This window comes from Sebastes fasciatus, chromosome 8, assembly GCF_043250625.1.
Source record: "Sebastes fasciatus isolate fSebFas1 chromosome 8, fSebFas1.pri, whole genome shotgun sequence".
NCBI classification, from domain to species: Eukaryota; Metazoa; Chordata; class Actinopteri; order Perciformes; family Sebastidae; genus Sebastes; species Sebastes fasciatus.
The window spans coordinates 7,799,826-7,825,800 of NC_133802.1; the positions used below are offsets into that span (position 1 = coordinate 7,799,826).

Sequence of the window (25,975 nt, forward strand, 5' to 3'; positions counted from 1 at the left end):
GGGGTACAGACAGACAGAGAGAGAGAGAGAAAGAGAGAGTGGGCAGGCTTGGGAAGAGTTAACACAGTCGAGCTGAAAGTTGTCTTTTTCTTTACAGAATCGACTGTAAAAGTGTAGAGTTCAGTTTAACACCGACACTGAGAGGATTTAAACTTTAACTCAGCCAAAATGAGACTTTCTCTGTTGTTTCCAGGGATCTTTGTTGTTTGTGCACTTTTCTCTCTGACAAACTGTGAAGAGCAGCGACTCCCAAAAGAAGGTAAGTCAGGAATGCTTAAATTACATTAGTAGCTAATAACGGGGTTTGATAAAGTCAACATATCCCAGTATCTTCTAGAGTGGAGGAGACTAGCTGCTCCCTGGTTGAAGGGTTGAAGGGAGGAAACCGTGCAGCCTGTAACGTTACTGTCTGCTATGGCGGTCTGAGCAGAAAGTTCTGGTAACGTTACCACATTCCAGCAGACTTCACAGTAAATCAGCCTCATAGGAATGCTTGTGTTAGCTATTTATTGGCTTTAATAATGAGCTGTTGTGTGTTAACTATAATAATAACAGGCTATAGCGAGTTAGAAAAGCTGAGATTTAATTTATAGCCTATAGTTGATACAGTTGCTCGTGTCGCTTGATGCATGCATGTCATTTACAGTGCACAAAAAGACACGTTTTCTGTTATTTTTCCGACTAAAGAGAAAGCATTAGGAGAAAATGGAAGTTGAACATGAATGCCCACTCTTTACATGAGAGAGAGCTGCACGGAGGTGCTGAGGAGGAAGACCGCTGACGTGGACTGGGCTGCTTGCAGCTGTTTACAGACTACCAGCTATGTAGCCCAGAGGTGTGAAGATAGTGTGTAAACTCAAGAGGATGTTGAATGAAGTCTTTTATAGACCAAGAAAAATACACTTTTCTTTCTCTCTCAGTGGATATATATATATTTTTTTTTCTTGGCTCTGCTAAACCATTCCTGGTTACAGTAAATTACTTATTTTAATTATTTATTCAAATAAATAAACAATAAATCAATCAATCAAACTTTATTTATATAGGATCTTTCAAACAATTCAAATGCAATTCAAAGTGCTGTACAGACAACATGTAGAATGTTAAAAATGGATTTAGAGACTGTAATGTACACCAAAACAACCAGGATAAAAGTTCATTGAATGAGAAAGCAATAAAAGATGGGTATTTAAGATAATAAAAGATAAATAAAATACAAGGAATAAAAATAACATTAAAAAAATAATTAAATAAAAATTGTGAAACTGCACAAAATAAGCAGATTGTATTAAAATAATGAAATATTAATAAAATAAAAGATAATAATGATCAGCATTGAAATGTTGATTAAACGAAATAGAGTAAAATAAAAGAATACAGTATTGAGAAATTTTCTTAAGAGGAAACAGGACTAGCCAATAACACTTGATACGAGACAACCAACAAGTAAAACTATATGATCTTTGATGGAGTTAAGACTTCAGGACTAAATGAACGGGTGATATAGTTTCATTTGATTTAATTATACTTCCTTTCTTCAAATGCACTTCTTTCAACAAAGCAACAAGTGTGAGGCTTTGTGGTAAACTCACACTGATGGTAGACTTTCCTTAGACCATAGCAAGATGCTGTCCATAGCTGCTCTACATCTGATCTTGGAGTTCTATCATGGATGGGAAAAATGAAGAAAGAAAAGCACAAAATATATTTACAAACCATATCAGAACTAGTATTTCCTCTAAGATGATAATTGGTGACCTGTGACATCTGAGTTATTATCACATTGACCGAAGAAATATTGCATCATTTGTCCATGCAGTGAATAACTTATTACAACCCATTACAAATATCAAATAATAAAATAAAATCAGTTATTACCAGGTCCAGCATTTTTGGGGCCCTAAACAAAATCTCCATATGTAAGAACAAATATGAAAGCAAAAAAAGTGTAATGTTATTACTACAATAAATACTTAAATTGAGAACAAAACTGAGCAGAGAGCTTAATTGTTTAATTGTAATCGGCTCATTTGGGCCCTGGAGACTAATCAATGGGGCCCTATGGTAACGATGGTATGTTAAATCAATGAAAAGTTTGTGAGATTGCAACAGTGGAGAGATGACAGAAAATGAGAGATGCAGCAAAGGTTTCCCAGCTGGATTCGGGCTGGGGACGTCGCAACCCAATATGTTAAATCAGTGATCTCATCAACTAATTATTTTAACGCATCTGTCATTATCAAGGCTAAATAACCATCCACAGCATGTGTCTTTGCTTTTGGTAATTTGATAAAGCCTAAATGTAATTTTTCGTATTTTTGTAATTTTTTAATCAACAAAGATGAACCCTGCATTACTATTTAATCTTGTATCTGTTTTTTAGTGTATGTCTGTGTTAAAGTCAGGTATGGCTGTACCACTAGGTTGTTTCATGGCAAAAGAAAAAAAGAAGCCTGTACGTATTATCTGTCTGAATTCCTCTGTAATGTTGTGTCCTCCAGATAAACTTCTAGTTGTGACAGTTGCAACCAAAGAGACGGATGGCTTCAAGCGTTTCATGAGGTCGGCCAAACATTTTAACTACACTGTCAAGGTAGGATCCCCCTGTGGCAAGACCAAAGCTCCTTTTTTTGCCGTCTATGACGGGTGTTATTATTTTAGTGGCAGAAAAGAAGAGTATTTTAGGATGAATATCTTTTAAATTAATTTCTTCACAATGCAATAAATGTATCCATTTATGTTTAAAGGTTCTTGGTCTGGGTCAGAAATGGAGTGCAGGCGAATACATGTCAACTCCAGGAGGAGGCCAGAAAGTACGACTCCTTCAAGCGGCTCTGGAGGAGATGAAGAATGAGGACAAAATCATCCTTTTTATTGACAGGTAGATTGTCTTCACCACAGGCAGCGTTTCAGATTTGAATGCACCTGTCAGAAGTGATGGCCAGAGTAACACCCTGGTGCTTAAAGGACTTTTTGCACTTTCCAAATAATACCAGATGGGTTTTAGATGTTACAGTGTAGTGTTTTTGTCTGTGTTACTGTGGTGCGCTTATTCACTCAACATGTCTTCGCATGTGAGTATTTTTTATTTAGTGTTGGGAAGAATACTTACAAAACATATTTAGTGGTTAATATGTCATCCTAAATGTAGTGGTTTGCCGTTTTCTGTCCCTGAGTAGGCACAAATCAATCAAAAGAATAGTTCAATATTTTGGGAAATATTCTTCTTTCTCTCTGAGAGTGAGATGTTCAGATGGATGTCAATGTCATGTCAGTGTGTTAAGTACAGAGCTGGAGTCAGGATGTGGTTAGCATAGCTTAACATAAATACTGGAAGTAGGGGGAAACGGCTACCCTGGCTCTGTCCAAAATTAAAAAATACACCTCTACCACCACTATCAACACCTCTAAAGCTCACCGATTAACATGTTTAATCTGTCTGTTTAATCAGTACACAAACAGATGGAAGTTTTGTCCATCCGCCCAACACTTATTGTATGTGCAGTGTCTGTGGCTATATTGTGAGCACAGGTTTTAGTTTGGGTTTTTTGTACAGGCACCATAGTACCAAACCTCACTGTGATGACAAGATTACGGGAAGCTGCACATAGTCTCTGCACCGACTGCTGCTCACCAAGAAATAGTTCAAGCACATAACCCCCCTGTACAACCACAAATTGTCATTGTTACATTTCTGTCTGCGTACAGATTAAACAAACAGATTTACCACGTTAATCAGTGAGCTTTAAATGTGTTGGTAGGTGTATTTTTGGACTCGACAGAGCCAGGCTAGCTGTTTCCCCCTGCTTCCAGTCTCAATGCTAAACTAGGTTAACCATGTCCTGGCTGAGATTGAGATCCATTTTCTCAATCGTGGTAGAAATGATAAAATTCCTTTGTTGATATATATCCTTTCCTTCAGTTCACCGATTTGTTGTCAATAAATACTCATGTTTTATGCTAAGCAATTACCTTCCAAATGCACCTTAGTACACACATTAGTAAGCGTTCTCATCACAGTTCATAATGCCACGATGTTCGGCGCTGCTTCTGACTGTCTTCAGTTCACTCGTAAGGTTCAAACTGTTAGGTCAGTGCAAACTAGGCTTATATAAGCATTGTTTATATACAAGTATAATAGCTCAGCAGCCACTTATTTGCAACAGTTATCACGTAATGATTGTTGCTGTAGATAGTTCCTAGTTTTTTTTGTCTTTCAGTAAACTTATGACCAGTAAGTAGCATACTGTGACTCTCAGCTGAGCTGACAACACCAGTGAGGAGCTCCACTACTAAAAGCTACTGATTCACTCCAGTCAGTAAGTTCAGGTTGAACATTGTGTGTTAAAGATTAATTGGTACATGGACGGAACACCTCTTCTTCTCATCTCACTACTGGATAGAAGATAAATAACCATATTTCCCAAATTGTTGAACTACGTCTTTAATGCAGCCTTAAAAGTACTGTAATAATAGTAGTATAGGGGAGTAGTAAATAGGTTGAAACATGCAAACCCACTGACATGTGCACATACTGAAATCAAGAGAGGGTGTGATGTTTTTTTTTTTCATTCAAGCACCGGTAAACACAACCACTGGCAACTTAACTCTCCAAATAAAGAATGCTGGCATCTTATAAAGGCAACCCCGTCATTTGTGTTAACTATATGACTGGCTTCACACATGGCTTAGCCACACAGCGCAGTCAAGTTTTCTATTTTCACTCCCCGTTTCACACAGCTACGATGTGGTTTTCGCCTCGGGCCCCAAAGAGTTGCTCAAGAAGTTCCAGCAGACCAGACACAAGGTGGTGTTCTCCTCGGATAGCCTGATCTGGCCCGACAGACACCTGGAGGACAAATACCCCCACGTCATCGAGGGCAACAGGTTCCTAGGCTCAGGAGGTACGTCTACCTGTCCTGTAAGTCGCACAGCTGGGGGCTCTGACATTGTGATGAAATTCACGTTTTCATACAATGTCAGTTTTTTTCCCTGTATTAGACTTACCAGGAGGTGCTTACTCACAGTATCAAGTCAAGTCAATTTTAGTTATATACTGTAACCAAAATTAACAAATCACAAATTTGCCTCAAGTGGCTTTACAATCTGTACAGCATACGACTCCCAGTTGCACATACAACTCTAGAATACCTTCCATACTAGTCTAGTTACAGCTAGTCTAGTAGTGGTCTTGGCCAGGTAGAGAGGTCATCAGGTGGTGCTCAACTTTCATCGAGTGTTTTGACCCCGAACCACAACTCTCTCCAGCGGTGGCCAAATCACTGCCCCTCTCCTCCTGGCTTCCAGCTCGTCTCCTCTGTTTTATGCCAGAGCCAACAGGAGGCTCTTTCCAACTCCTCTCCTAACGTCCGGACTGCAGTCAATTCAAGCGCTATCAGAAACTTATGAAGCATTCATATGTTGTCGTTCAGTCCACAGTTTAGAGCACGTGAAAATGTTCACGTCGGCCTCCCAGTTGTAATTCCAAGTTTCGAGATATTTGGAATTTAATTGCATTGATGAAAGCGCTGGCAGCAAGTACCATATATATTTAGGTAGTTCATAGCTATATTGTAGGTATCTCTCTAGCTCAGGGGTCTCCAACAAATAGCTTGCGAGCTACCAATAGCTCGTTACCCGTTTCTGAGTGGCTCGCCAAAGGTTCAAAGAATATGGACATAAATGTGTTTACACAAAGTCACTTTGTAAACCTGTTTAAATTTCTATCCAATCAAATTCACAGACATCCCGCCCTGTTCTGCCACAAAATGATTATTTGCCAATCAGCTGTCAATTAAACGAGTTACGCTGAAGTGACACCGTAACATTAGGCGATGTTAGCAGACTAGCAAGCACCAGATTTGACAATGACCGCAGAAAAATGCCAGGAAAATAAAAGGCAAAAAATATTCTGTTTTCATGAGGAATAAAAGTATTTTTCACGAAAGTGAGTCACAAATGTGCATTTGTCTCATTTGTTTTGCGAGCGTGTCAGTCGGTAAAAGATGTAACGCCGAGCGTCACTTCACCAAAGTCAACGGCAACTTTTCATGGGACTTTCCGGCTGGTAGCAGTCTACGAACAGAGAACGTAAAGGAGCTGAAAACAACGCTTAAAAGACGTCAGTCTCTATTTACCAAACCGACGAAGAAGGCCAACTCAGCCACAGAGGCTTCGTTTAGTGGCGCACAATCTAACGAAACACAAAAAGCCCTTCGCTTGTGACTTAACATGATGACCCCTACATCATCCTCACACAAGTACACTATGTAATAGGCTACGGCCATGCACATCTTTTAACACTTTTATGTTCACCAGCCGCTGCTGTGATTGTAGACTTTTAGTCTAGGGAAGAGTGGCCATTTCTTTTTATAGCAGAGAAACAGCAGGTCTTTAGTCAGCAGTCGGCTCTGGGCTGAGGCCATAAAAAGCCGAATCTGGCAGTAGTTGTTAGTCATGGCAATTGGAAAAAGTTGACTTCACTTTTCCTTGGTGTATCCAAGTGTAGATACAATATTACAGAGTTTATATACATGAAATGAAAATGTTTGATGAACAAGGCCAGACCATTTTTTTCTCACTTCCTGTGTGTTTCCTCAGGTTTTATTGGCTACCTTCCCAACATCAAAGAAATGGTTGCTGACTGGACAGGAGAAGACAGCGACAGTGACCAACTGTTCTTCACCAAGATTTTCATTGATCCAGTTAAAAGGGTAAGATTTGTTACACGTCAGTGTTTACTTTATGGATCTGTATTTAGAACTACTACTAAGAACAGTAATAATAGCAATTATTTTTTAACATTGTTATATAATTCCTCAGTGATTTTATAATGTAACAATTTCTATTTCTATTTCCCCCTGTTTTATAAGTATATGCACATTTCATCATATTTTAGTAAGAGGCCTCCCTGTTTTCTGTTCTGCTCCTGCTCTCATTTGCCTCCTCACCTCCTCCATGTTTACCTGTTTAGTATAATGTACATTTCCACTAATTCTGACAGAAATACCATTTCCTGGTAGTTCCACGTTGCAGTTTTTTTGAGCGCTGTTAATGAGACTTTCTGCTGAGATGTTTCACATTAAAAGCCTTCCCGTAGCTCAGTGGGTATACTCACTCCTGTTCCTGGTAGGCTTTGATGGTAGTTTAACAGTAAACAACAAAAAAAAATCAAGGTAGAAGTGACTGGAATTAATTAGTGAATGAGAACCGTATCAGTGTTAAAAAGAGTGACATGACTGATACAAGTAGTGCTTATATGGAATTTACCTATAGTCAATGCAAGTCATTTTATCCCCCCTCAATGTTTTTTACCCAGGTTTTATTATTATTTATTTGTGCTGGCCACACCCGCAGCTATTATTTGAGACTCACTATTTCAGTACTGGCTTTAATTTGGTAATTTATGCTATTAGATATGATTGCAACACATATACATTGAAAACAATGTGTTTCCATGTTTCAGAAATCCGCAAATATCACACTGGACAGCAAATGCAGATTGTTCCAGAACCTGCATGGAGCCCTCGGTGAGTGAAGCTACAAGCATGCAACAAGTGTGTTTTCTTTTACTGTAGTCACACAAGGCAATTTCTTTTAAACGTGACAATTACTACCAGCCCATTCTGAAAAGATAAAATCACTCACTGTGTGTTTTTTTCATGACTTCAGTGATGATCAGATTTCCCTGTTTTACTTGAGGGTAACGGCATCTTACAGGAAAGCAGAACTCTTACTAATCACAGTGGTTTTAGCCGTGTGCATCCACATAAAGCATGGTGGTCACAGTATAATCTGATGTACACTACTGATATAAATTACACAGTGTTTTTACAGTGAATTGTTTTTTTTTTCAGTGGAATTTTGCTAAATTCAACTTAGAGATAAGTGATAATAATTCCTCAGCCTGATTTCGGTGGAATTCAGTAGACAGAAGTGTGCTTAAAGGTATAATATGCAGGAATTTTCTAAAAATCGATGTATAGTCTGGTACAAATATTAATCCCTCTCAATCATCACTGTGACCCACTAGAAGTGTAGTGTCTGTATCTGCAGAGAGCCTGCAGCCCTCAGCCCTCTCTTCTCTTCTTATTTTGCTGTGTCCGGGACGTTTCTGGGCGTCAGCCATAACGCTTTATTACCCCAATTCACTACTTTGTTCTCACTAACGCCGCTCCTTCTCTTCATTCACTTTCACTTTTCTCACTCGTTGAGCCGAGGAGGAGGGCATCTTTGAATACTGTGTGTTTACAAACAGCAATCCACAACTGTAACATTAACGTTTCTGACAGTATACAGCATTTATTGTGCAGCATGAACATTTGATATACTCGTTGTTATGATCATTTGCTTAGTGAACACTGTCACCCAGCAGAAATATGCATCATCCTTTTCAGTATACTGAGAGTACAGCAGGGCCGTATCGACAAAACCAAATATTGCTTGTATTGATATTCACTCTTTAAAATGTTTTGGCTGACTGTAATGCAGAAAAACAACAATATTTAAGTTAAGTCTTGTATCATAATATTGATGTTGTCAATGTTCTTGATAATATATTGATTGAGACCACTTCATGGGCGATAGTCTGCCTATTGAACTAGTGGGTACATGGTCCTGTATTTAACAGTAACCGTGTGTTTTGTAGCTGCTTATGTAATGACATGTCCTCCCATTGCTTTGGAAAATATCACGAGCTACAACTCTTTCAGAAAACAGTTTGGTTACCAGTGGTTAACTTCATATCTGGCTCCTTGCTGTTTCTTTCTTTCTGTGATCAACAATCTGGTGAAACCACGGCGTTAATACATTGTTATCTCAAATATTCCGGAGCTGAGGGGTTAACAATTGCAGTAATTCCGGCATGGCTGCATGTTTAGACATGAACTGAACTCACTGCACTGTCTGAACCATTTTTTCCCCCCTCTGAGGCTGAGGAAGGAATTTGTTAGTTCACTGAGAGACGGATATGACAACATCAAGAGTCTAGGGGCATGAATGGACCGTCTGCTCCCATAAATCCTCCCTTTGTTTGCTCTCCTATTAACCGCTGCTTGCCTTGTCGCTCTTTCAAGTGTAAAAGAAGAGCCGGCAACAGCAATACATTTATAAAGAAAGGTCTGTGATTCAAAATGTAGAACATGGATGTGAAAAATGGGAGTTAAATGTGTGTTAAATATTGATAGTGGTAGTACTAATAGGGGCTTATTACAGCCACAGCTACCGGATTGTTTTCTTTTTTCTTTTTGTCAGATCATTTGTTTATTGATTGCTGTCGGGATGTAATGAGAATTTCAACAAAAATAGAACAAAAACTGTATTTGAACAACGCAACCAATCTAACCTTTAGATGAGTTAGTTTTTTTATTAACTCGTCATTGCTTGCCTCCATTTGTGTGTGGTGAGCGGGAGATCAAACCATTTTGATGTATGTACACATCTATTAAGCGAAGGAATACAAGAAAGATAATCGACTAATCTACTGAACTAAATCTTAAAAAATTAATTTCGAGTCAGTATGATTCATGATAATTATTGTTGTTGTAATGTTGTGATGTTTTTTATGAATGAAGACATGCATTTTGGTTACATACTCCCACATTTTGTAATAATATATACACAATATGTAATAATTTATCACATATTGCGATCAGGCTGTTTATTACAAAATAGTTATTACCTAATGTGTTGTTACAGGCCTTTTATTTCTACTGCCCTTCCCCTACCCCGGAGAGTATTCTGGCACACAAAGGCATGACCAATTTAAGCTATTGAAGGGTCCCCAGGGCAGACATTTGAGTTGGGGCCCGACTGACCACCCACCTTCACACAGACACACATGTATTGAGGAATATCCACCAAGTGAGATTTTGACACAGGGACAGGGCCACGAGAATAATAAGCTAATAATCAGGACCCACCTGATTTGATATTGTACTGAAACCTACAATTAATCATGACGCATATTGAAAAATACTCATCGTCTCCCAAATAGTAGGACGCACAGGAATATGACAAAATTGGACTCCCAAGTGAAGGCTGAGCTTGTGTGTTTGTGTGTGTGTGTGTGTGTGTGTGTGTGTGTGTGTGTGTGTGTGTGTGTGTGTGTGTGTGTGTGTGTGTGTGTGTGTGTGTGTGTGTGTGTGTGTGTGTGTGTGTGTGTTTCCAGACGAGGTGATGCTGAAGTTTGAGGATGGACGGGTACGGGCCAGAAATGTGGTGTATGATACCCTGCCTGTCGTCATCCATGGGAACGGACCAACCAAGGTATTGACCCTATCAATCCACTCGGATCAATCACATACTAAACACAGTACTAGCCTGATAAAGCTAACCATCAGAGTAACTGTGGGAAAGATCAGCAGTTGATGCAGGTGTCTTCCATCAGCGAGTCTAAACACATCATCCAGATCTCTCTGTAAAATATGTTTCAATAGCAGGTAAACCCAGCTTTATTACTGTTGTCCTATGAGACTTTTGACTTCATACAACGGAAATCAAATTGCATATTTTTCTTTTGTTTTTGCTCCTTGTCTGTGCATTTATCAGAACCAGTCAGAATGTGGTTCTCTGTCTACATAGACAGAGACGTTCTTTGTATATAACCAATGAAATAATTTCATTTTAATCTTTGAACAAGAACCCACATTAGCTTTCTAGTCTTGCAGTACACCGTAGCTTGCTGAATAAGCGACCAAACAGGCTGGATAGCTAAGTAGTTAGTCAGCTGTTGCACACTGAACAACTTAAAAACTCCTGCAAATGTCAACATTGGTCAGTTTAGATGCTAAATGTTTCAGTCCTTATTCTTCGACACCACTGCTAACAAAACATTGTCTGTTCTAAGCTACAGGTGTTACATTATGTCTTGGTACCCTGTCAGCTCAGCTGTCAATCAAACATGTACACCACCCAGTGGGTTAGAGGCTAAAGGAGCATTTCTGACTAATTTATTATTCCTCTTACCAATAATAATAAAAAACAAATTGCTTATAAAATGCTTATAAATGTTGTTAAGACTTTGAAAATCTGTTATTTTCTTCTAGTAAGTACTGGATATTAGATTGAGTTGTGATAGCCTATAAGAATATATTTGTTTTCCAGCTCCAGATCAACTACCTGGGTAACTACATCCCCAACACATGGACATTTGAGACAGGATGCACAGAGTGTCACAAGGAACTCAACCCGCTGAAAGCTCTTAAGGTCAGTTCACAGGATTTTGTTGATCACATCTCCTGAATGACAAATTGTCTTTGTGAAGAGTTCCCAAAACTACATTTAATCAATATTGAGTATTATTTTAACTGTTCAGGTGTCCGTCAGCGTTTGGTGTCAAATAGAGGTAATAAGCCCTTTCTCCTGGAGCTCATATGATGCTTGTTCTTTTTTCATCCAACAGGAGAGTGAATACCCGCTGGTGGTCATTGGCATCTTCATTCAACAGCCCACCCCTTTTGTGACGGTGTTCTTTGAGCGCCTGCTGAAGCTCCAGTATCCCAAGAACAGGCTCAAACTCTTCATCTACAACCCGGTAACAGGAGTTTAATTTAATTTAATACATCAACTTTATCCTAACATCCCTGTTGAAGACGAGTGTTTTTCTTGGATCTGTTGTAGCAGAATAACTTCATCTGAAACCAAGCCTATAAAGTACAAGGCAGAAGTTAATTTAATGAGAAACTCAAATCAAAATGTAGTGATAAGGAAATAGAAACACTGGTGTAGTGTGAATGCATTAATTAATACCAAAATATGTGCCGATATCGTGCTCAAGGAGCTCGTGAACGCATTAATTGGTACAAATGATGAAGTAGAGTGATTGCACTCAACTTCAGCTATCGGGTGTTACGTTATACGTTTAATATTGAATAACAGAATATAACTTGTTTTAAATCCACCACGTTCCTATTGAGCGTTCCTATTGGCTGTTCATTCAACGGAGGCAGCTGTCAATCACTCGTGAATTCCGATCAAACGGTCAAACTAGGCAGCGCTGATCAAATATGAATCAATATCCTGTTACTGTAATGCCTATTTCTCGCATAAAATGTTTCAGAAACATCTTGTAGTGTACTGTTTAGCTGTATAATGAGAAAGTTTGCTCTGGCTGGTGGGCGGCGCTTGGTATTTTCTCAACCCTATCATCAACATGGCTGCCGGGTGACTCACCACTCACATGTAGATTGATGGCGTTTCTGAGTGGCCTAACTTAACCCGAAAATAACAATATATACAGCATTCCTAGCTAAGACATTTAGTGACTAATGCCAAACGCTTGTAAATAAATAGAGTGAAAACCAAGCAAAAAAGGTGAGCGTTTAAAGGGTTAAAGCTCCCAAGCTGATAAACCTGTCTGATTTTTAATGCCTCCATTATGCCATATTAAAAAAAAAATTCAAGACCTTGCCATCTGCTTATTTCTCCTCTCCCTACAGGAAGCTCATCATGAGCGTCAGGTCATCTCGTTCCTGAAGGATCATGGAAGCCTTTATCAGGATGTCAAGTTCATCAAGCCTGAAGAGAAGACGGACGGAGCTGCCTCCCGCAACCTGGGCTTGTGAGTTCCATGTAACTAGTGGTCGGCTGTATGACGCAGCTTGTGTTCAAAATATTTCTAAAGAAACTGAGTTTCACAAAAAAATCTCATGTGGTCTCCTTAGAGTATGCTTTAATGTTTAACTTATTAACCTGTTCAAGAATCAGAAAAAGCTCCTTTAACACATTGGTGGACAAAAACAAGTTGTGCGTGTTACTTTGATATGTACGTGGTTTACTGTGCACTCCTTGTAGTATTTTTTCTTTCCTAAAGAAACTGTTTGAGAGGCTTCACGAGAAGCTGTCTGCGGTAATTTCCTGAAAGTCCCCCCTGCAGGCAAAAAGCTGTTGTCACTTCATTTAGATGTTTGAGCTTCACTGTGCAGAATGACTGATGTGCAGAGTTTGTTTTCACATCCTTCTGCATTCTTTATGCTCACCTTAAATCTCAGTTTAACACCTGGACGCAGCAACAGGATTCACACCTAGTTTGGAAGCCAATTGTGGTGTGATGTGGAGAGATTCATATTATTGTATTACATATTCTTGGATTCTGGATATTTCGATGAAGGAGAAGGAATAGATGTAATTTTATTTTAAAGAATTTTTTACTTTGTAATTTAAGTTTTTTGTGGAGAAGACATATCAGACACAAATAGTTAGTCAAAGCAACAGAGTATTTTTTTATAGAACATGTTTGTGTAAGGAAATATACACCGATCAGCCATAACATTATGACCACTGAGAGGTGAATTGAATAACATTGATTTTCTCGTTACAATGGCACCTGGCAGTGGGGGGGATATATTAGACAGCAAGTGAACATTTTGTCCTTATAGTTGATGTGTTTGAAGCAGAAAAAATGGGCCAGTGTAAGGATGTGAGCGACTTTGACAAGGGGCCAAATTGTGATGGCTAGACGACTGGAGAGTATGTGCGAGCATTGCGCTTTAATTTCACACTACATACATGTCTTTCCTTCCTTTCAGTGATATGTGCCGGAAGGACAAGGACTGTGACTATTTCTTCGTCTTGGACATTGAAGTGGTCTTAAAGAACGAGAACACACTTAAAATTCTCATTGAACAAAACCTGCAAGTATATTTATCAATATTAAATTATTAACAGTGCTAGCTGATGTCTTGGGACTGCTGTGGGAACAACCACCCATAGTTAATCTCTTCATTTCTATCACACTCATTTATTACGTTTTTACTTACTGTATTCGGCTAGATGAAGGTATATAGTAACGCTCCTTTAATTGTTCATTAGTCCTATCGTGGCACCGATGATAACTCGAGCCGGTCGACTCTGGAGCAACTTCTGGGGAGCCCTCAGTGCAGAGGGCTTCTACGCCAGGTCTGAGGACTACGTGGACATAGTTCAAGGACGCAGAGTGTAAGTTGCTTAAACGTTGTGTAAACTTCAGAGGGGCGTTTAGTGACAAAAGACATGAGATGTTATTGACAGGCTGGACCGAAGAGCCTCTGACATACTGTGGCTGTCCGGGCAACTTTACAGAACACTACAGATGTGCACCGAATCAAATCAAACCAATCCTTAGTTTAACCAACGTACGCACACTGCATCTCATCACAATGATCATGTCACTAATGATCGGGTGCAGTAGAGAGATGTATTTTTAATATATCATGGAAATAACCCTAACATAATTTTTTAAATTCCAGAATTATTACATCTTATTACATCTTTTTACTGGGCATTATTAAAAGATAAATTGTGTTGAAGTCATAATAATTAAGAGGTTGGTTCTCTCTCACTAGTTGAGAATTTACAGTATTTTAACACAATCTGTCTCTGATATTAGATCCTAGTGTTGGTATGTAAATTGTCTAAGACTGTCTTGTTTTTTAGGGGTGTGTGGAATGTCCCGTATGTGTCCAGTGTGTACCTGGTGAAGGGCGGCCTCCTTCGATCAGAGCTGACAGACTACGAGCTGTTTAACTCAAACATCTTAGACCCTGACATGGCTTACTGCCACAACATTCGGAACAAGGTCAGTAAGAGGGATTCCACATTGACCTACATTAGTATTAGTCCATGTATGTACTGTACGATACATAAACAAGGGAAAAAAAATTACTTCAGCATGTAAAGAATATAGCTTCACAGTTTTGACTCCTTCTTTTTTTGCTCCTCCTGCCATTTTTTTATCACAATTAATCTATTTGGTCTAAGATCTAATAAAAAAAAATGATGTTTCTAACAATAAATGTAGAATTGTCCATGAAAATATTTGACCTGTTTTCTTGTTTTCTTTCAGGGAATCTTCATGTATGTCACCAACATGCATACCTTCGGTCACATCCTGTCAACAGAAAACTATCAGACGAGCCATCTTCATAATGATCTGTGGCAGATCTTTGAAAACCCAAAGGTGAGACTCTGAAAATATCACCTGTTACTTTTACTAGCTGTTGTTGTGGTAGTGGTGATAGGGTCTGTATGTGGTGCAGGAGGGGTTCCCCCTTGTGCTGGTTGTTGGTTATTGCAATGGCAGTAATTAGGTCATTGGAAATATGCTGTGGCGGTGTGTATAAAACCTCCTTAGTAAGAAGTAGGGCTGATAAGCATTGTATAAAGACGCTTGAAAGAACTTTCATTAAAGTGAATTTTCTCTACCCACAATGCCTTCCCTCAAGCACTGAATCAGCCAATAGCAGGCGTCTAAAGGTGACACGTCAGAGCTGCATCACATCAGTCACCCCAGCTCCATACACACCTTGCCATAGTTAAGATCAACATTGTGCATTGTGTCCAACATCACATATGCTTCAATATACTGATGCATGCACAAAGAAAGCTTGAATAAAATATTTTCCGTAGATGGTACATGCCGTTATGCTCAGCGCTTTGTTCGTTGCAATATGCAAGGGGGACAACAAAAATATTCTGTGGATAAGCAAGAAGTCAACGAGTGGTGCTGGAAAGGAGAGTAGGTTGCCTGGCAACAGTTGCAAACACTAAACACCGACGTACGTACCGCCAAACACTGCATTTGTGAACTGTAATTATTACTGTCGCTTACCTCCAAGTCTAAAATACTTTCTGTCTCGCGGTGCCTCCCCTCAGGTGGCCACTCTTTCCATGAGACTTTTATTTAGCCTCTTCTTTCCCCAGTGTGTTGACTATTTCTTTCCTAGTATTAAATGACATCTTACTGTCCCTTTTGTCTCTCAATGAACAGTTGTAGAGATGTCTGTACAGTCCAGTCTTCCCTCGAGAGCATCCATGTCGAAACGCAGTAGTCACATAAATTCAGAGGTGCACGACAAACCACCGCGACAATCACGTAAAAGTAATTATCTGGCGAGCGCACGTCGCGCAGGCTTCACTACGGCAAGCATAAACCAGGCTTAAGTATGATCTAAATAGTTTCCTCTTCTGTGTTTATGACTTAAGGGTATCTAACAGGTGGGAAAAAGTTCTATACTTCCTTTTTTTGTTGTAATACTATCATGTTCTAAATAGGACTAAAAGCATTCATGTTTTCTTCCAGGTGAGTTTCAATTTGCATAACTTGCTAACACATAATACAATACGTATCTTGTGTTTAGAGTGCATGGAGAAATTCACCTGGAAGAAAACATGAATGCTTTTAGTCCCGTTTAGAACACAGGGTAGTGGTGCACTTCAGCCTCTTGTGGCCAAAATGAGTATTACAACAACAAACATTTTAGTCAATTCACCTGTCAAAACTTTTTTTCCACCTGTTTTCATAGATGAAAAAAAAGTAACTTAGAAAAATGATCCTGGAAAAACGTTTTCCCCCTTTTCTTAGGTCATAAACACAGGAGAGAAAACAATGTAGATCAGACGTAGAAAATGGATCGCCAACTTTTTTTTCTCACTTGTCTCCGATTTTCTGTATATCAGAGAGGCTACTTGGACTATTATTCATAAAAATCTGCAAAGTTAAAATGAGATTAAGAAGTAATTAGTAGCCAATTAATACCCATCTGAGGATGTCCTTCATAATGTTTCTATGTTAACTACATACTGACATTTTGAAACACAGGGGTCAACATAAAATGAGGAATTTCTTTAAAAAAAACATAAGTTTGCCATTTCAAACTAAATAAAAATAATAATAATAATATAATAATCATGAAATCAATGAAATAATCATTATAATTTATATAAATGTGGTTAATGTGAACATTAGAAAGAATCACACAGTTTGATTGTGCTCATTCTCAATCCATAACCATGTCATGAATTGGGTGATTTCATGTTTTCATGCTCTTTGATGTGTTCTGTGTTAGTTGTTAGCAGACCGGTGGAGCTCTCTGAAATCATTAATCAAGTCTTAGCACTTAGGATTGTTTATGTACGGCTCTTATTCTTAGTTCTACTTCATTACTCTGCACTTCATTGTCTAACAGTTGCAGTCTGTATGTTTCTGTGTGTTTCTTTCAGGACTGGGAGGAGCGCTACATTCATGAGAACTACACTCTCATCATGAAAGATAAGCTGATTGAAACGGTGAGTTGCAACACAAGTTGACATGATTACACTAGTCATATAAAGTAATAAACTAAACATGAGTTGCCTATAATGAAATAATATAAATGTAGACTGATGTTTTTCAATAGAAAAAACATAACACATGTAACTCCATCTGTGTTTCTAATAAATACTGACTATCTAAACTATTACTGGACTGCAGAGTGCAGACAAAGTCACTTGTTGAAACTTCATCTTTAAAAGAGTTGAAATATTGCCGTTGTGTGCCGACCCGTAAAACCGTCATGTGGCGGCTGCACGTTTGTGTCCGGCAAAAACTCGGATATATGAGACTGCTGATTGACGGAGCATCTCTACCTGCTAGTTTAGGAAGCGCTTGATTCATGCAGCGGAGTTTTCTATGAGCGGAGCACGTATTTTAAGCATCCATATCGCAGTCGGTCATGTTCATTTATTTGTGGGAAGCCAATTAATATTTGATTAATTGTGCAGCCCTAATGGGATATGTAATGTCACTCTGTGGTAAAATTGTGTCCTCTGTCCCCCAGCCGTGTCCTGATGTGTACTGGTTCCCAATTTTCTCTGATGTTGCTTGTGACCACATTGTCGAAGAAATGGAACATTTTGGAAAGTGGTCAGGAGGCGGCAATAAGGTACGTTATTATATAGGTGTGTCATCTTTGTATTCTGAATGAATATTTCTCATCGTCAGTAATAATGATCAGAATAACATATGGTGAAAAAAATATAATCACATCTCATCATTGCTTCTTTGTTAGTCATTATTAGTCGTTATTTGTGTAACGAGCTGCCGTTGGGTATATTGGCCAGCATTATCTGTATCCTGTATCATGTACATCCGTTGTAATTTGCCTGCATAGCAGAACGCCGAGTCATGTTGCAGCTCTGAACTCAATGCCAGACGAATATTTCAAGTTTTGTTGATGTTTTTCCTAAACTGATTCATTTCCCGTTTGTCAGGACACCAGAATCCAAGGAGGCTATGAGAACGTCCCCACAGTCGATATCCACATGAATCAAATCAACTTTGAAAAGGAATGGCACAAATTCTTACTGGAGTTTATAGCACCGATAACAGAGAAAATGTATCCTGGTTACTACACCAAGGTAAGACTTCTGAACACCATGAAGTTAAAACCATCATTGCCAAACATTTCAAATATTCCACGTCTCACTTTAACAATTAAATCAACTTAAATTAATTGAACATCATTAAGCAGAGATGTTTCTTCCTAAAATGATGATGTTTGCTATAAACATTGCTGTAGTACTTGTACTACATTTCCCAGAGTGCACCTGTCAGTCCAATAGAGTAGCAAAGTGGGAGGAGTTAATCTGGGAATCCGAGGTTTCAGAAGCAAATGTCTTGTTTATTTTCGGCATAGACTGTGTCAGGTGTCTGGCAGGTCTTGTGTAGTCATTTATATTTAACTGTCAGTACAAAAGAGCAAAAACACTGATATCTTTCTACTGAAACACTTGATAAATAAGGGCTTGATGTCAGTAACATAAACTTACAGTGTTATAAATTCCCCTGGAGACTTCCATTCTGCTATTTTGAGGAATTTAAAGAGGGAATTTTAAACTAAAAAGAGAGCAACTTTGGAAGACTCCCAAGCCTCAAATGAGCTTCACATGAACTTTGTAATATATTTTTTCACAGATCAAGGACTGTGGATTTTGTCCTACTCTCTTATGTTGGAAGGGTATTAGGAAGGAATCTCTTAAAGGATAACTTTTCTAAAATTGTTCCAGTATTGAGGGAGAGCGCTGTTAGCGGCAGCTGCTCACAGCAGCTGCTCACAGGCTGCAATGTAATCCTATTGAGGCAAGCTGGCACCGTCATTTACGTCCACTCAAAGTGCTTGTTTTTGCCATAACAGACTTTGACTGTTATTATAAGTGTCTGACAACATTATGGAAAGAGTCTCGCTCAAGGAGAAATCTCGTTGTGAAATCTGGCGAGGTGACGTGTTGCCGGAAGACAACGGTGGAATAGTGGAATACATCCATGGTGGAAACATGAGTGTTAGCCGGGCAGAGTTTGTTGTGTTGGAGTACAGAAAACGTAGCTTAGTAGTTATCCAAAAGATTGTCAATGTCATGGCTGAATATTTAGATGATTTCCACAATGTGGATGAGGTCTTTGAGATATTTCAGATTTCACAGCGAGACATCTCCTTGAGTGGGACTGGGACACAATAACAAAGAGACCGGGTTTCAAAAACTGTTGTCCCCATTAGTCACTTAGACACAAAAACATGGTTCAGGTTGAAACAAATACTGAAGTTACCCTTTAACAGTTAATTCAAGTGGGACCAGACTAATTATTATAAAATATACTGGCATAACAGGTGAAATAAAGGCCTGATTCTTTCTGCTGTTGAGGCAAATTTTGAGATTTTATTTGAGAATTTACAGTACTAGAAAACAAGCAGACAGATAAATTATATATGGTCTGACAACTTTCTTATTAAATCAGATATTAAAGAAGAGAATGAACTAACAGGGTGGGTCACTTTGGGTAAGGAAATACAGTTGCAAACTTTTCTGAAAGTCGTGATAAAGGAAATATTTAACATTTGAATGACCTAGAAACAGCGAATGACACCTGCTGTTAAAAAAAACAAAACTAACAATAGTTATTAACAAGGTCATAAAAGCTTTAATATTTCTTTTCCTGAAGGATCCAAATACTCATAAATACATAGTTTCATTTTTAAAAAGGGCTCAGTAATTTCCTAAAACAGCTCGGTCACTGGAAGTAGTGCATCTGTTGGGGACTATTTTCAGCGATGGATTAATCCACATTTGTCAAAATAAACTACAGTGTGTGTTCATAGTAATGAACCAACATGTCACACACACACACACACACACACAGACACACACACTACTTGTTAGTAGATGAGTTGGTTTGAGTCTGAACATGGGATTTATCGTCAATAAGAAAAATATAGAACATCATCAGGCTTTAAGAACAGAAATGTTTCCAGCTTTTATGACTTGGTTAACCATTGTGCTATGTTACTTTTTATAGATTGAAGCAAAACAGGGTTATTGATATGAAAACGTAGTGATTCTTGGCATTGTGGTGCTGAAATGACGAGTTTGACTGAATTTTGATAATTGATTATTCATTCAACATTTGTAGGACAAAATCAGCAGTTTAAAGACACCGTTATCATATGATTCATTTACTGAATGATGTATAAGCCGATGATTGAAAATGACCGTAACCATCAGCTGCAGCTCCCTCTAGGGTTCCTGTGCTGCTGCCTAACATGTCTTCTCTCATCAGTGTGCCACTCCCTTGAACTTTGTGGTGAGGTACAAACCCGATGAGCAGCCGCTGCTCACACCTCACCATGACGCCTCCACATTCACTATTAACATAGCTCTCAACAGCAAAGATGTTGACTACCAGGTAAATGGGGGAGGAGCTGGCAGGTAAATAGAAGCTACAGGATGTGATGATGCAGGTGATCTGCACTTCTCTCTCTCTGCTTCTCTGCTGCTCCATCTCCGGAAGTGAATGCTGGACCGGGTACCAACCTGATGCTTTTCTATAATGAGCAGGAGCTGCGAGGGGCGTACACACGTGTGTGTGTGTGTGTGCGCACACTCTTGTCTGTGGCCAGATGAGCAGTTTCTATGTGAATGCTTGCATGACTCCTTTCTGTCTGTCTGTGTTTGCAGGCTCTGTTTGAGTTGGCCTTTATAGTTAGATATAAGCCAGATGAGCAGCCGTTTTTGAGACCACACCATGACGCCTCCACATTCACTATAAACATTGCACTCAATGGCGGCCTTGATTACCAGGTGAGTGTGTTTAGAGGTTGGTAGAAATCTGACATTTCCAACACAGTTACTGTACATCCTAAAAGAACACTCAGTAAGCACCGAATGTTATTTACCCAACAAACCCACGCAACTGTTCATATTAGACAAAACCTGGCAAACTTACCACTTTAAAGGGGACATATCATGAAAAAAAACTCACTTTTTCAGTTCTTGTGTACATACATGTGGCTATCTGGAGTGCCTACCAACCCTCAAACTGTTCTTCTGTGGGCTGTCTAGATCAGAAAACGTGATTCAACAAGCCATTCAGATTTGGCTCCCCTTCCTATGTCACAAAAAGTCTTAAAGAGACAGGCTGCTAAAACGGAGCAACATTATGAATTGAAAATGAGCTGATAAGTCTCCTTTAAATTAAATTAAAGAATTAAACTGATAGTTATGTCACTACAAACATAGGCAGGATATGAAACAGTGGCTTACAAAAAATTAACTAAACAAATACAACTAAGAACAATTTCATTGTATCTGAATAAGGAATGAGACAGTTATGAATCATGAATGTGTTCCAGTAAATATAATATAGAAGACAACAAAGCATAACACCATAATCAGACTAATTGTTCTGATTATACAACAATTCTACACATAAGGGCAAGACAACAGCTCTTAATCGAGTTACCACAAACTAATGAGTAATTACCAAGTAATACATACACAATGCAAAGCGAATGGGAGTCAGTAGTGACCCAAGGCTCATGTTTGTCCTGTTTAAGGCTGAAAATGAACACAGAGTAGCCCAAAGAAGTCAGCGTAGCAGTGTAGGTTTGACGAAGCATGATGCTGGAATCAGAATCATATCATTTAAAAAATGGAATGCCGTCATATTTCTGGCATGTACAGTACGTCCGCGGTGTTTCAAACTTTCCATTTGTGCCATTTCTACGTTTGTGAGTCTGTCTTCTTTGCATGAAGCTGAAGCTAGGAGCCTTGTATTTATTGTTGCATCCATGTTGTTTCCCCCTACATCTTCAATAAACTGGGCTAAACAATCAGCCTCTAGTCCACAGTATTATCATGGATTTCAAATGAGAAGAAACCACTGTTAAATATAGTTTCTAACATTGATGTGTGATGATATAATATGTAGTGTGTAGGAAGTCCTACAAGGCTTTTTGGGGATTGAACCTAACACTTTTGAATATTTATATCTTTGCAGTACAGTCTATGTAATATTTGATCATGGATGATTATTCTAACAACAACACCAGTGGTTTTGCTTGTTATAGGCCGACTATAAGCCATAATTCTACAGTAGCTGAATGGACAAACCAAACACTGGCTCGAGAAAGGGCCATTTGTGTTTTCAAGTTTTATCGCGTCGGCCACCGTCGTTCTTCATACATTTATAGAGGTTGACGCCCAGAAAAGTCGGAAACTCAGCAAAATAAGAAAATCCAGGCAGAGGGCTGCAGGCTCTCTGCAGATATAGATACAGACACACACCACACGCTTCTAGTGGGTCATAGTGATGATTGAGAGGGATTATTTTTGGACCAGTCCATACATAGATTTTTTAGAAAATGTCTGCATATTATACCTTTCAGTCTATACATTGGTTTTCTTATTGTGCCTTTCATGTTTTACAACACTGATTCCCAACCATTTTACACCAGAGATAGTAGGAAAGATTGTGGAATAGCTCAAGTGACTAAAAAAAGAAAAGAAAAAAGGTACTATTTGGTAGCTAAAGGTAATGGGTTAATGGTTGAAACCATCAGCCATCTGCCTCTGCCACTCCAAGTGGTAGTAGTAGTAGTAGTATTAGTAGTACTAATAACAACTGGACTAAACCCACAGAAAAACAGAACAAAAATAGATGCAAATAACACCCAATTCAAATCTGTTCAAATGAACACATCTGGAACATGACGGGTGGTGTCGATTAAGGTTTTTTTTTTTTATAGCTCATCTGGTAGTGATTTACACTATTCGCCCTTTTCCACTGCAGGAGCTGAACAACCTGTAACCTGGTGATTCTTATAAGCTCAACTATAAGAAATACCTGTTTGGCTTCAGCACAAGGTTCTTCTTTGTGTTTCCACTTTATTTTACAAACCAGGACATTTCATAGAAATGCCATTGAAAAGGCAACAGCAGGACTGACTACACTATAATCATAGAACTATGTTGAGCGCACTTACTAGCTTTTTCTCGAGCTTTCAAACACATCTCACAGTCTTCATCTTCACATAGAGATGACTGATCTGCTTTACCAATCACGATCGACAGCGCTGCTGACAACCCCTGAAAGTACCTGGAACTATTAAGTATCCCCTTTTGAGCAGTGTCCAAATTCAGTTCCAGGAACTCGTCAGCAGAACCATTGAAAATTGATTGCATTACATTTTTGTTAAGTTCCTGCAGTGGATAAGGGATGTTTCTTACAAGTTGCTTGTGAAAGTCGCCTAACCAGTTAAATCTGTCAAACACACTCTAAAGATGAGGGATGAAATTTGGCTAAAACAAGCGAAACCACCGCGTGGTCCTTTAGGGGTCAGATGATAATGTGTGTTGTGTTGTGACTGCAGGGTGGTGGATGCAGGTTCCTCCGCTACGACTGCTCCATTCAGGCTCCTCGTAAAGGCTGGACCCTCCTGCATCCGGGCCGCCTCACCCACTACCACGAAGGCCTGCCGACCACCGCCGGTGTACGGTACATCGCAGTGTCCTTTGTGGATCCCTGAACTTCCCAAAGATGGCACACACATCCCCGGCCAAACAGGACGCACACTGGCCGCATCCTTCGGCATCACAGCTGCTCTTTATTTTCTGATTTGGAGCGGTGAACTCTTTTCATTAGTTCATTTGCTTGTTTTAATCTCCACAATGATATTGTTTCTGTCTTACTTAAAGAATTATATACAATCTGTGACTTTGGTCAACCTATTAGCAGTAGAATATCAGTGCTCTATGATGAAACATGGATGCATAAATGAACAACAACATATAATGAACATGTTGTTAAAAGCAGCGCTCTCCCGAATACCATTTTTTGGGGCTTCGAAGCTTCGGTGAGAAGTATTCGAAGCTTAGCGGTAAGCGCAGTGCAGCAGGTCGACATGTTCTTCTATCTGTCTCCATCCCTCCCCCGTTTCAGTGCCACCGCCACTGCACTACTTAACACACACGTGTTAAGTAGTGATATGTCATCATATAGTGACTGAATACAGTGTAGTGCTAATTGATTTGAATGTGGACCACTTCATCACAATATCAGCTGAAATGATAAGGCAGTGATTATTACAGGCACTTTCTTGTGAAGGGGTCCTGTGTGTTTTCTTCAGCAATAGCTATGTGAGGAATAGATGATTGCAACCAACTTTCCAACAGTTTCAGTTAGGAACCTACCGTTATCATCATTACATATAAAGCCACTTTGGTGCAGTTGGATCGATCCGAGCGCTCCCGTTTGGTCTGGATCAGAAATCCAGTTGATCCTGTCGGGCCTTGAGCCGGACTTCTCTCAGGAAATCACCAGAAGTTCAACTTGGATTTCTTAGAAATGTTTGTGAAAAACCTTTATGTTGTTTTAAGTAAGTTACGCTAACTGTTACTTTTTCTGTATCCAAAGAAGTATTTTTTTTTTATTCTTTCTTAAACTGAGACACTCCAAAGCCTGTTAAGCCTACGTCTTATTTATTTTGTGTATATTAAAAGGAAACACTCCCTCATGTTTTTAGCATTTGCAATATAACTGCTTTTTGTGAGATTTCATATTGGAATCCGAGCTCACTTTTTCACGTGCGCTCACTGATGTTGGTCAGCCGAGTTAGTAAAAGTGTATACATACTCACACAGCTGTCATTTCCTGTTACAAGCCATCACTGTGCTTTGAACACAACTTGAATAAAACGGTGAACTGAGAGTGTATGAACTGTGATTAATCTATAGTCTCTGTCTTTATATGAAAGAAACCTCAGGTATGCAAATAATGGCCATAAAATACAATGAGGCTGGGGTTAGCTATAGTTACTTTCAGAATTGTCATCGTCAGGTTAAATGACAAAAATAAATAGAAAATTGTTATGCTGCTGTAAAACAAGTAAAAATAATTTGTAGTTTGATGGCATGAATAATATTGTATTTGCTTTCTGTAGTGTAAGACCAGGCAGCAGTTACTTAATTAACATAACAAGCAAAGTGAGGTTTCATTTTACAACCAGTAGTTTAACTTTCTTGTCCCCTATTACAGGTTCTGAAAGCAACTACTAAAGGAGTCGTTTGGATTTTTTGAAGTGGGGTTGTTTGAGGTACTTCTCCATAGTCAGTGTATTACCTACAGTAGATGACGGCCGGCACGCCCCCAGTTTTGAAAAGCAGACAGGAGTACCAAAACAGAACCAAAGCAATGTACTGCTGTGGACGGGGCCGCAGCAAAACATGACTTTGTCCAATCACAGGTCATTTCAGAGAGAGCGTTCCTATTGGCTGTGCTTGGTATCTCCTCAACAACGTTGCCTAGTTTGATCAGAGTTCGTGAGTGATTGACTGCTGCTCAGCAACGGCAGACTCCAGACCAGCTGATTGGTTGTTTTCCTCCAGTCTGTAAAATCTTGCAGATGCTATTAGGAGCACCAGAGGACCAGGATCTTTTTCAGATTACCTGTCTCATGCACTGTCAGGATACATTGCCCGTTTTATAAAAATAACTTTAAAAAAAAATCATATTTGCTCCAATTCTACCCAATGCAGCTTGAAGTGTACGCTGTATTTAGAATATTTTTCCCCGTTTACCTTTCCACTCTATTGAAAAAAAGACTGTCATTTTACCTTGCAGAACACAGGACTTGCTGGTCTACTGTTGCCTCGAACGGTTAGTTTGTGTTGTGTGACTTGTTAGCCTGGATTCACCAAAGTCACACAATAGCACAAAAAAAACTAATGTATTCTTACAGGCAACCCCTACTCCTCCCAGGTTTACCCTCAACCCGTACCTTGCGCTCTCATTGGCTGTAGCTCGTGGCCAGAGTCCCCGACAGGTCCAGATAGTTATTCAGCTAGATGTCTGAAATGTTATCACACATAGCCCTCGAACGCCGATGTGCTTGTGGCGAGCCAATGCTGA

General features: G+C 39.2%; 1 protein-coding gene across 2 annotated transcripts; it reads left to right on the forward strand.

Annotated features, from left to right (window-relative positions):
• plod1a (procollagen-lysine, 2-oxoglutarate 5-dioxygenase 1a) lies at positions 1–24,775 on the forward strand. 2 transcript variants are annotated; one of them, XM_074643098.1, is made up of 19 exons: positions 1–259; positions 2,502–2,593; positions 2,748–2,881; positions 4,741–4,904; positions 6,601–6,713; positions 7,466–7,529; positions 10,169–10,266; positions 11,104–11,205; positions 11,402–11,533; positions 12,438–12,559; positions 13,527–13,631; positions 13,810–13,935; positions 14,413–14,554; positions 14,822–14,935; positions 16,978–17,043; positions 17,574–17,678; positions 18,007–18,153; positions 20,348–20,473; positions 23,439–24,775. In XM_074643098.1, exons 1-19 carry the CDS (start codon positions 169–171, stop codon positions 23,592–23,594), a joined length of 2,199 nt encoding a protein of 732 aa, XP_074499199.1. In that variant the 5' UTR covers positions 1–168; the 3' UTR covers positions 23,595–24,775. The 2 variants fall into 2 exon arrangements, with proteins under 2 accessions (XP_074499199.1, XP_074499201.1); XM_074643100.1 differs by lacking the exon at positions 20,348–20,473 and adding an exon at positions 20,746–20,868.
• The last annotated feature ends 1,200 nt before the right edge of the window (positions 24,776–25,975 follow it).